Source organism: Pongo pygmaeus, chromosome 7, assembly GCF_028885625.2.
Source record: "Pongo pygmaeus isolate AG05252 chromosome 7, NHGRI_mPonPyg2-v2.0_pri, whole genome shotgun sequence".
In the NCBI taxonomy this organism is placed as follows: Eukaryota; Metazoa; Chordata; class Mammalia; order Primates; family Hominidae; genus Pongo; species Pongo pygmaeus.
Genome location: NC_072380.2, coordinates 3,020,741 through 3,033,768, shown reverse-complemented (window position 1 = coordinate 3,033,768; position 13,028 = coordinate 3,020,741). Strand labels below are relative to the sequence as shown.

The 13,028-nt window shown below is 38.1% G+C and overlaps 1 protein-coding gene across 1 annotated transcript in view; it reads left to right on the top strand.

The window, feature by feature from the left end:
• CSMD1 (CUB and Sushi multiple domains 1) overlaps positions 1-13,028 on the top strand; it is a 2,090,911-nt gene that overhangs the window by 1,969,537 nt on the left and 108,346 nt on the right. The window contains exon 50 of the mRNA XM_054498773.1: positions 9,487-9,672. Within this exon, the coding sequence (XP_054354748.1) occupies positions 9,487-9,672 (186 nt within the window). The remainder of the gene's footprint in view (positions 1-9,486; positions 9,673-13,028) is intronic.

Below are 13,028 nucleotides of genomic sequence, written 5' to 3'. Positions count from 1 at the left end.
TGGGGTCAGTGCTTTATTGTATATGGATCAGTGTTAGTTTGTATAAGCTCAAGATGTCATATGATTGAGACACTGTCAACCCCTGGCCAACAGTGGATTAAGCTTCACGTCTCCCAGTGTTCGCTCGAGTGCATCCTAAATACCAATGACAGTGGCATAAGGGGATATCCAGGGTGCAGAGAAAACATTTGATGGTGAATGTCCCGAACATTATGATGAAAAGTAAAAATATTCTTTCATATTTATTTAGTTTTTAGCTGACCTTCATTTAAAAACCTGAAGAATGCTTTCTTTTAAATTAAATCTGAAGGAAAATTATTATTTCTCATGACAAAATAATAAATGTGACTATTTGCTACGGGCCTAATAGGGTCCAGACGTTTTGCTTTGTAAACTGTACAACATCTGTCAAAGAAGCCCTGCTGGGGAGGTGTGGGTGATCTGTGTTTTGCAGGTGGGGAAGCAAAGGCTTGGATACTTCATATACATTGTCCAAGTCATAAACAAACAGACAAATACCAAACTCAGACTTTGCTCTGTCTAAATCTATGTTCTTTCAAGCATCCTATTCTGTTTCTGTAACATATTATAAACATTAGTATAAAATAACTATACAAATCTTTAGTTCCTACACATATATGTGCATATTTGATCATGGTTTCACACCATTGTTCACTTTGAGGTAACAAACATGAAGCTGAAATTGACAGACGCTTTACAGGATACCCAGATATTCTTTGTGTTCTGAAAATATGTCTTGAAACCTAATGATGCTCAAATGGTGCTAAAATAATTTCTTAGACTTATTGCTTGAAAGAAAAGTTAATAAAGCAATCACAACCTTCAATCTTTTCTTCTTGCTGTAATTACATGATGTTCCATTTTTCGATACGTTGAAAATGGTGATGACATTTTACTTACAAAGTATTGGCAATATTGATATGTTATGGTACATGGCATAGAAATTTTTGAAACATATTTTATCCTCTATTAAATATTACTTTAAAATGTGAATTTTTTGATGGGAGTATCTTAGTCCGTTTTGTGTTACTATAACAGAATACCACAGACTGGGTAATTCATACGGAACATAAATGTATTTCTCACTGTCTGGAGGCTGGGAAGTCCGAGGTCAAGGCACCAACAGGTTTGGCTGTCTGGGAAAGGCTGCGCCCTCCGGAGAGAGGAATGCCGTGTCATCACATGGCAGAAGTCAGGACAAAATGGCAGGACTCTGCTCCATAAAGCCCTTTTATAGGGACATCTAATCCCATTCACGAGGAAAGAGCTCTCATGACCTGATCACCTTTTAAATGCCCCACCTCTTAATACTATCATATTGAAAACTGAATTTCGGAGGAGATGCATTCAAAGCATAGTGGGGGATATCACCTGTATCAGATTTGAAATACCTGATGGTTTCCATAGAACAAGTTGATGGAGAATGTGAAGCATGAATTTAACTCTCTGAAATCAAATTTCAAGTGCTTGTAAACCAACTTGCAACAATCATGCCTGTGAGCAAGTCTAACTTCTTAGCCAAGGACGTGGTCTGTTCTAATAGTAATTTTTTATTATTTAAAAGTTGTTAATAGACAGTGGCTCATGCCTATAATCCCAACACTTTGGGAGCCCAAGGTGGGTGAATCACTTGAGTTCAGGAGTTCAAGACCAGCCTGGCCAACGTGGTAAAACCCCGTCTCTACTAAAAATACAAAAATTAGCTGGGCACGGTGGTGCACACCTGTAATCCCAGCTACTCAGGAGGCCGAGGCAGGAGAATCGCTTGAACTCAGGAGGCAGAGGTTAGAGTGAGCTGAGATCACACCACTGCACTCCAGCCTGGGTGACAGAGTGAGACTGAAAAAGAACAAAAAAAAAAGTTGTTAGTAATTTTTAGGACAGGCTCAATGCATAGTCTTAGCTATGTAATCTCACAGTTTGAATAAGGCATAGAAAGAGCCGGAAAGTACCTTATTCAAGGTTGCGGTAAATGTTAGAAATACTTCATGTTCTTCACTTGCTGCCTGCCCTTCCTTCTCAGTTCCAGACCTAATACCCACTGCCTAATTGCAATACCCACTGTGCCTCACGATCCCACTGCTAAGACGAAACTCCTTTCTCCCCTGAATCCACTTGCCCTGAAGTGAATCCCGTTTGAGAAATTAGCATCTCAGTCTATCCAACTGCTTGAATCACTTCTCTCTCTTGCTTGCACATGAAGTCCTTCCTGTGACTCCCACAGCCTGTTGGTTCCAGCTACTCAGTGGGTCCAAGTCCATCCACATCTTTCCCCTCCCCCAGTCCTCTCCTCTCTCTCATGGGCTGCCCTACTGGGCTTCCTACGTCTGTCCCACTCAGGACCCTCTCTCAGTTCATCTCCTCATGGCAACCAGAGGGTTTTATCAGGTCACAAATGAGTTGGTATCACTGCCCATCTTCAAACTCTGAAGGGTGTCCTGACGTGCTTCCCATAAGCTGCACGTGTGTCACCTGGGCCCTGAGTCCTGTGTCCCCTCCTCTCCTCTCCAGCTTATCCCACAGCATTTTCCCTTCACAGCGACTCACAAACAGCCCACTTGACAATCATTTCCCGAAAACTGTTAACTGAGAGGCTGTCTTGAGGATGTTCCTTAAAAAGCGTGAGTTGTTGCAGAGAAAAACAGAGAAAAAATTGTGCAGGGAAGGGAGTGCAAGGATCACCTTATAAAGACAGAAGCCCTCGTGTTTTTGGTAAATGTTTATCCTGGTTTTTTAAGGGCACTTTTTTTGTGTGTGTGATGTCTGGGGTGCCTGCTTCTTATGTTACTTTTAATATTTTTCCTTATTGTTTTTAGTCTTAACAAGCCATTATTATTAACAGTCATGCAAAAATATGGTTTGATGGGATGGGGAGACCTTCATTTTGCACTTGCAATGTCTCCTATGGTCTCATCCAATAGTGAGGAGACATGTGGGGAACAGAATTCTCACTTTAGCGCAGGGTTAGCTGAAAAAAAAAAATCACCAACACATCCTCCTTTCCCCAAACATTTCAACATCTAACATCACACCTTCCTTTTAACGAGAGGGCTGGCTGAGGAGCAAAGTGCATTCAGAGAAGCAGCAAGAGGTAGTAAACCCTTCAGAATGGAGGAGGAGGTGGGAGGTCCCTGAAGGGTACTTAAGACATTTGTGTGGATCCTGCTAGGACACGGGCCACTCAGCAGGGGAATTATATGGCAGGTGTTTTTAAACTGTGTGTGGGAGAAGGCTTAGCAGCCTCCCTAGGGCATTTAGGATAGTCTAAATCCTTGCTCCTCTGAGACCATGCAGCCTGTTATAAAAGTAGAGTCTCAGATCTCCCCCTCCCCCAGATCTACTTAATCAGGATTTGAGTGCCATCAGCATGGCCTGGGGATGAGGAGCACATTAATGTTTGACAAGTTGTGACACAAACATTCTTTCTAGAGGCCTGTTATTTATTGCATGGTAAATCTACAACTGTGTCTTTATTTTTTCCTGTCTTAGTACCTTGTATGTTGCAATTAAACCATTCGTCAGCAATTAGCACCAAAAAGGATCATGTTTATTGAAAAATTAACTAGTGATTTTTTTCAAATATCAAGAAAGTTGGTAATGCAAGTTGTAATGATTGCAAAATATTTGTATATGTTTACTGTCTACCCACAAATAGGGGTCTAATATTCTGGTTTCATGGGCCTCAGAACACACAGATCTGTTGAAGCAGCATTGATATTTATTTTTAAAGTACTAGTAATTTTAAGAACACAATGCACAAGGTGATTTAATACAGACAACTACAGAAAGTACAGTTATATACAACTTTGTGAAGCAATATTTTTATTTAAATAAATACTTGCTAAATTACAAACAGTTGCACACAATAGCACTACCTAATCAGATGAGAATAGGACGCAATGGTTGAAGCCAATTTTCTACTCTAGAGTAGGCTTAAATAGGTGCAGAATAAGAAGAATATTTGGGGTAGACAGGAAGAACCCAGAGAAAACTAAGGCAAGAAAGTGAGAATAAGCCGGCTGGGCGGCGTGGATACTTGGTGAGGGTCTGCTGGCCAGACGGTGGAAAGTTACGGAGAGTAGAGGAAGGTTTTGGTGAGCTTTGAAGATAAAACATGTAGTTTATGTTCAGTGTTGCGGGAAACAGGGAACCACTATAAATTTTTAAAATGAAAATGAAATTATGGAAACTTCAGTGAAGCCTAATCTGATAGATTTAAAATTGAAAATACGTAATTACAATAGTCCAGGCATCTTTAGTAATGTGATGAGAAAGTCTACCCGAATTCAGCAGAACCGGTTTGAGGCCTCAGCCTTTTAATGACTGTTAGACTTGGGGAAAATGATATAAAAAATATTAGCATCTATAACTTTATCTGTAAGAAAGTCAAATAACATTTGCATCTAATAGGCTTTTATTGAAAAATAAATAAAAAAGGATGGTGTGAAACACTATGTAAACTATAAAATCATGTATAAAATAAGATATAATTACACATATGTACTTATATATGTTTCCTCAGCCATATAGCTGTATGTATACATATATATGTACACACACACACCTGCAAACACACATGTAGTTGATGATTCTCTTAAGTTAGTGTTTCCTAAGGTGTTTTAATGACCCTGATTTCGAATTTATTATAATAAATTATAATTTATATTATAGTTTATTATAATATAATAATTATATTATAATCTTACTAAATATTATAATCTTACTATATTGATTATAATATAGTAAGATTATAATCTTACTAAATATATGCAAACATAATGCTATGCATACATATTTGTATTTGCAAGTTAAATGCATATTTAACTTACACAATTCAAGTTGAGGAAAATAACCATTAGGATGATGATGTTTTTATGAAATTCAATTATTACTTGAAAAATTATATATGATACTCATAGGTATTTACCATGTGTGTGTGTTTGCATGTAAAATGAGTTAATCTTTTCAACATTTCTTACCATATAAGCATTATATGGCTCATATTTGTGGAATTTTCTGTATAGTCACTTGTTCTTCTCTTAAAGCAAACCCGTGATTTCTCCATTATCGCTCTCTGATATTTTTCTCTTTAGGCTGCAAAAAATTAACTGTTATTTCTTGGCCCAACATGATTATAAATGCAAAAGCAAATGGCAGGCACTAATATTGTATAGTACAACCTATGTAGGTAGTAATCTAGAATATTCTTATATTATAATTTTGATTAACATTTATATGTGTACATATATTTATACTTATATATACATATATAATTTTAATAAAAAATTCTTAAATACTTTGGAAATACTTGAAAATCCTAACATTTATATGTGTACACATATTTAAAGTTATATATACATATACATATAAATACATATCTTTAATAAAAAATTCTTACATTGGAAATACTTAAAAATCCTCAGAAATCCTCAGGCTGGCCAGGCACAGTGGCTCATGCTTGTAATCCCAGCACTTTGGGAGGCTGAGGCAGGAGGATGCTTGAGCCCAGGAGTTCAAGACCATTCTGGGTAACATAGTGAGACTCAGTCTCTCCAAAAAAATACAAAAAATAGCCAGGCATGGTGGCCTGGGCCTGTAGTCCCAGCTACTGGGGAGGCTGAGGTGAGAGGATGGGTTGAGTTCAGGAGATGGAGGCTGCAGCGAACCTGGATTGTGCCACTGTACTGCAGCCTGGGTGACAGTGAGACCTTGTCTCAAAAAGAAAAAAGAAAAAAAAACAGAGAAACGTTTTAAGTCTGCAGAAACAAAGATAACCACTGTTTGAAGGATCTTAAATATGCGAAGAAGAAATCCCACATGGGGTTTGTGGTATTAAAGGTTCAGACAACACTGGACATCTCTTCTACTTACTTTTTTGAAACCAAACTATTATACCTCTCATGAGATATGTAAGTAAAGTAAGCCATCTTACTGCCTACCAACTTACTCTTTGCTCTCTTTGATAAATAGATAACAGAGAGCTGATCCTTGCAACTAATACTTTTATTTGCAAATAAATAAGTAAAAGTTTTATGTGTGTATGTGTAATACAAAACATATTCTGCATATAACATAATAATTATTAGATTTTCTGCATATAATAATTTGTCATTGATTGAATGCCTATGTCGTGTGGACAGAGGGCTCGCGTTTTGTAAGGATGATTTCATTGAACCCTCATGATTACCTTTTGACGTAGGTCTTAATAACCTGAGCGTAAGAAGACAATGTTCATTAAGTAACTTAGCTGAAGCCACACTGCTATTGAGAGGCACAACAAGAACTGACTCAGAAGTCTGAGTTTGAGGCCTGTGCTCATAAACAAAAGATAACTTTACAGAATCAATAAATGATTATTTGCCTAAGCTGCTGGGACGTATAATAATACCTTAGTACAATTAAAGAAAAAACAACTGAGAAATTTTACTCTCTTTGGTTATACCAAATGTAAGGAAATTCTCAAAACTGTGAAAGTTTCTTACATTGCCAACGCTAATTAGCATTTTAAAAAATAGTGATCTATGGATGCCTGTCATATAGCAATCATGCAAAATTTTGGGAATAAATGAGAGATGAATGAATACCAGACTTTAGCAGGAAACTGTCTTCATCCCATGAGCCTGATTTTAGTCCATAAGGATTATGTTGCGTCTTCATTAAATCAGAAGTGTTATAATTCCACTTTTGACCAATTGCCAACCATTATTTTAAATCTACCAAATAGCCTTTTGTTAAGACACTTAAGGGGCTAAACACTGTGGTTCAAAACCATAAAAAGATTCCCGGTTGTTGATCAGGTAACATAAAATGGGTTGTCTTAAGACCGAGTCAAGCTGGGTTCACTTCTCAAATAAGCGTCCAGATGTAACAGAAGGGGCTATAAAGATTTTCTGCTTTGGTCTCCCGAGTATGAATCATTTTATGATGGGGCTTCATCTGTGTTTGTAGAATGTCATCTTTCCCATTTCACGCGACAGAAAAATGTCATTTCATTTCATGCTTAGCCCGAATGAGAATTTTAAGGAAGCTGAACCCTGGGCACATTCCAGCCAGCGAGTAGGAGAGAAATTAAGGCTTGTGATCATGAACACATGATTATCAGAGTGAAATCTGAGAGAAAATGATGAGGAAGCTAGATATTGGGACATCATGAGATACAGAAAAGAAAGAGATGGGTCTATGGCATTTACTGCATTCAGGAAATCAAGATGAATATTTTCCAGATGCCAATACTCTTCCCATGGATCTGTTGCTTCCACAGAGCCAAAGATGATTACTTATTATTTTAAATGCTTTGCCCCAAATGATGCCTATATGTCTATGGTTTTTCATTTTCCTTCTACTGCAAATGGATTATTGTAATATGCCATACACACACGTACACACACACACACACACACACACACACGTACACACACACGTGCACACACGTACACACATGTACACATGCATGTGCATACACATATGCACATGCACGTGTTTTTTGTTTGTTTGTTTTTGAGACAGGGCCTTGCTCTGTCACCCAGTCTGGAGTGCACTGGCATAATTTCAGCTCACTGCAACCTCTGCCTCCTGGGCTTAAGCGATACATCCACCTCAGCCTCCCGAGTAGCTGGGACAACAGGTGTGTGCCACCACGCCTGCCTAATTTTTGTATTTTTGGTAGAGACAGGGTTTCACTATGTTGCCCAGTCTAGTGTAGAACTCCTGGACTCAAGCAATCCTCCTGTCTCGGCTTCCCAAAATGCTGGGATTACAGGCATGAGCCACTGTGCCTGGCCCACATGTATTTTTGATGGTTGCAATACCTGATCATCCTTTTAAACATGAGACATTTTAGACCTTGAAATTTCCAGGAGTTTGGATTTTATTGGGGAATACATTTTCTTTTACTTCTCTGGCAATTTCCCATTGTATTTATTTAATATTTTGATAAAGAAGAAAGGACCAATACAGCAAACCAAGGAACTCCAACAATACCAGAGATAACCTGTGCTTTTGCAGAAGAGAGAATAGTCTTGGTTGGGAGTCATAAGATTTGCTCTCTGGCCAGAGGTTACTAAGTCATTGTGTCACCTTAGGTTAGTCATTTTCTTTATATGTAGAATTATGTGTTTATATAAATTCCTTCATCCAGCCCTTCCAGCTCTATCCTGTTACACAGATATTCTCATTAGAATCTACATGGGAAAAATTTGAACTCTCTAAATTTAAATCCATGGTGTGAACAATATCTTTAATACTGATTGAGCAAAATAATGCTCTTTATTTAGTTACCGTAGAACTTTTCTGAGTGCACCTGAAGTGGGTACGTGATCATTGAAATGTCACCCTCTACCTGCCTGACTGTTGGTTTCATGACTGTCATGTGTAGTCATTTGAGAATTTTTTCCTTGTCCCATAGTAGATACATCTGGATCAGACATAGCACATCTAAGAAGAAAGGGTTTACACAGAATTCTCCCCAAATCTTGTTCTTTATAAAACCTCTTCTGCATGCATGCCTCTTTCTTGCATGGTCTTTCCCGTGAAAGCGGTCCACATCTCCACTAGACGCTGCCTTCTGCCTTGGGAATCTTCCCCGAGTGCCTCCTCTATCAGTTCCTTATGTCCTGTTTTCTTGTAACAGAACTTCCTGGGACTTGAAGGAAAATGAATTGGGGAAGGGGAAAGGAGCAATAAAAAGGGAAGGCTTTTGAGAGCTGAGGCGGCTGATTCTTAGGAATTTCGACACCAAAGGGTCAACACTGCAATAAACATTGTGATGATAAAGAAAGATTCATCCCTTCCTCTTTCTTTCCAATATGAGATGAAGTTGAGTGTGTGACGTTGTGCCTCCCTGGCCACACCCTCTGATAAAATGTGTCAGACTGCGGTTAAGCTGCATGAGAGTGGTCAGCCTTATCTTCCAGAAAAATAATTATGAAGAGCTTTAATTATGAACCATTTTCCATTGTTCCTCATTTAACCTTTAACATCCTTAAGATTTTGAAAATGTGTATACTTATCCCACACCCTGGAAATAGAATTCATGCGGGGCGTGGTGGCTCACACCTGTAATCCCGGCACTTTGGGAGGCTAAGGCGGGCGGATCACCTGAGTTTGGGAGTTGGCAACCAGCCTGGCCAACATAAATAATCTCTACTAAAAATAGAAAAACAGCCAGCATGGTGGTGTGCACCTGTAATCTCAGCTGCTCGGGAAGCTGAGGCAGGAGAGTCACTTGATCACTTGAACCTGAGAGGTGGAGGCTGCAGTGAGGCGAGATCGAGTCATTGCACTCCAGCCTGGGAGACAGCACAAGACTCTGTCTCCAGAAAAAAAAATAAAAGAAAGAAAGAAATATAATTCACAATTTTTATGAAAAATAGAGTCAATAATAATGATTAATCACAATTAATAGTTTTAATAACTAGAGAATAATGTCTGTAAGAATAAGCCTGCATTTGTTTCATTTCTTTTCAGCTGTGTCCTGTGGAATCCCAGAATCCCCAGGAAATGGTTCGTTTACCGGGAACGAGTTCACTTTGGACAGTAAAGTGGTCTATGAATGTCACGAGGGCTTCAAGCTTGAATCCAGCCAGCAAGCAACAGCCGTGTGTCAAGAAGATGGGCTGTGGAGTAACAAGGGGAAGCCGCCCACGTGTAAACGTAAGTGTTCCGGGGCATCTGCCCATAATTGTGGGTTTAGGTGGGAACTGAATGCTTTCGGGAGAAGTCCAGGTTCCCACGTTCAGAGGTCGTCTCCCACACCTTGTGAGGATTTGGTCTCTTTCATCATAGTAATATTAAAACCAATGTATTTCATATGAACTATTTCAGCCATTTAGAATGAGCTGTGCACTCTTGAATGTTAGGTGAATCCTAAATACAGACAGTGTAGACACGATGTAATTTGCACATCACATCCTATTCTGTGCTGCCATTTTCAATTTGGAGGGATGAAATCTAGAGGAAATTGAGACATTAAGCCCTGCAATAACACTCTACGCAAGACGTTAAAACATAATTTAACACAATCTTTCCTATTTATCTTCCATCTAATTTTAAGTTCTTTGAAGTCAAAAGCAGTGCCTCATTTATTTGTGTATCACCTGCTCTGCGTAACACATTGATGCTCAGTAAATAAAGCATTAATTTGATTTGTGAAGTGGGGTAAGTTTTCAAGAAAGCTATTTACAGTCTATAGTAATAATCTTAAAAGAGTAACAAATTGGAGTACTTTGTGAAACTCTAGTCTTATGGAATAATAGCCTATAATGCAAAGCCCACCAGAAGAAAAATTCCACTCACACACATACACAATTTCTACAGCAAGATTTTCATTGCAGGTATATTAAAACTAGTCTCAAACTGGAAATAATATAACTTCCCACTTTTTCTAAGTTAAAAACTATATAACATTTCTGTATAGACAATGATTTTTTATGGTTCTATAATCTTTTTCATTTAATATATCATGTATATCTTTACATGTCGGTACATATAGAATGATCTCCTTTAAAAAAAAACTTTATTTTAGGTTCAGGGATACATGTGCAAGTTTGTTATATAGGTGGATTACGTGTCACGGGGGTTTGGTGTGGAGATAGTTTCCTCAGCCAGGTAATAACCATAGTACCCAATAGATAGTTTTTGAATCCTTACCTTCCTCCCACCCTCCACCCTCCCATAGGCCCCAGTGTCCATTGCTGCCTTCTTTATGTCTGTGTGGACTCAGTGTTTAGCTCCCACTTACAAGAGAGAAGATGTGGTATATGGTTTTCTGTTCCTGCATTAGTTCACTCGGAATAATGACCTCCAGCTCCATCCATGTTGTAAAGGACGTGATCTCACTATTTTTATGGCTGCATAGTATTCCATGATGTGTATGCATCACATTTTCTGTATCCAGTCTACCACTGATGGGCATTTGGGTTGATTCCATATCTTTGCTATTGTGAATAGTGCTGCAGTGAACATACATGTGCATGTGTCTTTATGGTAGAACCATTTATATTCCTTTGGGTACATACCCAATAATGGGATTGCTGGGTTGAATGAGGGTTCTATTTTAAGTTCTTTGAGAAATCACCAAACTGCTTTCCACAATGGCTGAACTAATTCACACTCCCACCAGCAGCATGCAAGTGTTCCCTTTTCTCCACTGCCTCACCAGTATCTGTTATTTTTTTACTTATTTACAATGATATTGTTGCTCCAGTGACACTAGCAGAAGGATTCACATAGTCTTCAATAATAAAATCAGATCATTGGCTTCTTTTTGTGTACAGTATTTTGGTCATGTTAAAAATTTTAAACTTACTTATATCTATATACTTAGATATAAATAGATAAACAATTATGGAAGGTGGTTGAGTTCTTCCCAACAGCTTTTATTTTTCTTCATTTCATCATTTTTATTGCATTTCCTGAGAGTCAGGCAATATTGAATCAACATTAGTATTTCTTGGTTATTTTCTATTTAAGAAGGTACTATTTTATTGCAATTAAGTAATAGTATGGGAAGCTAGGATAGCAAGATACATTGGTATGTTTTTTGAGTTCAGTCCTAAACAGAATTATTCTCTCAAAATACGAACTTAATAGATGGCAATATGTATATGTTTGGGGTTGATTTTAATAAGAAGGATGTCCCAGACATTTATGGGCAATGTTTCTTTTGCGCACAGCCTGGAGGTCATTCATAATGATGCCTCCATTTTTAAAGTTTGTATTTCCTGCCAAATATTTCAAATAACTTATCTACAAATCTCATAAAAACCCTGAAAAACTGGGACACAAATGAGGTGAAAACTACTAATTTGCAGATTTGAAGTTTGAATTCTACTCCCTCTTGTTCTAAATCCTATACCCCTTTTATAATGCCAGTGGTTCTCTACTGGGTGTGCATTGAAATAATATAGAGAGATTTAAAGTAAATGTTAATGTCCAGTTTTGACCCTTAGGTATTCTGAGTCAACTGGTCTTGGATGGAGACCAATCATCAGTGTTTTGTTTTTTTTTTTAAGTTCTCTAGGTGTTATACATAAAATGTCAAGTATATGCCATGTTTTAAAGGAAAACCCATTTTAAATTTGTATACTGTCTGAGAAAGACTTGCTAAATGACAAGGTCACTTTATAAAATGTAATTTTTATTTTCAGAGCTTTCGTTTCTTTGTTTGACAGACGTTGTTCTTGAGAGTAGTTTTAGGTTCACAGCAAAATTGAATGGAAGACACAGAGATTTCCCATAAACACACCGCCCTCAACATGTGCACACCTCCCCACTATCAACACCTCACACCAGAGTGGGGTGCACCATGTTACAATGGATGCACCTACATTGACATACCATCATCACCCAGAGCCCAGCGTTCACATGAGAGCTCATTTTTGGTGTTGTACAGTTTGTGGGCTTGGACAAATGTGTAATGACAAGGATCCACAATGATAGTATCACACTGAGCCCTAAAAATCTCCTGTGCTCCACCCATTCATGCCTTCCTGCATCCAACCCCTGAAAAACACTGACCTTGATCTTTTGTCTCCATAGTTTTACCTTTACTAGAATGTCATATAGTGGGGATCATCTGGCACCTAGCCTTTCAGATTGGTTTCTTTCACTTAGTAATATGCGTTTAAGTTTCCTCCATGATTTTGCATGGCTCTAGTTCTCATTTCTTTTTAGTACTGAACAATATTCCATTGTCTGTATGTACCATGGCTTATTTACCCTTTTACCTACTGAGGACATCTGGGTTGCTTCCAAGTTTTGCAATTATGAATAAAGCTGCTATAAACATCTTTGTGCAAGGTTTTTATACAGACATGTTTTTAACACATTTGAGTAAATACCGAAGGTTGAGATTGATAGAGTGAATGGTAAGAGTATTTTTAATTTTGTAAGAAACCAACAGACTGTCTTCAAAGAAGACTGCAGCATTTTGCATTCCCACCAGCAATGAGCGAGAGTTCCTGTTGCCCCACATTGTCGTCAGTATCTGATGCTGTTAGTGTCTGGAT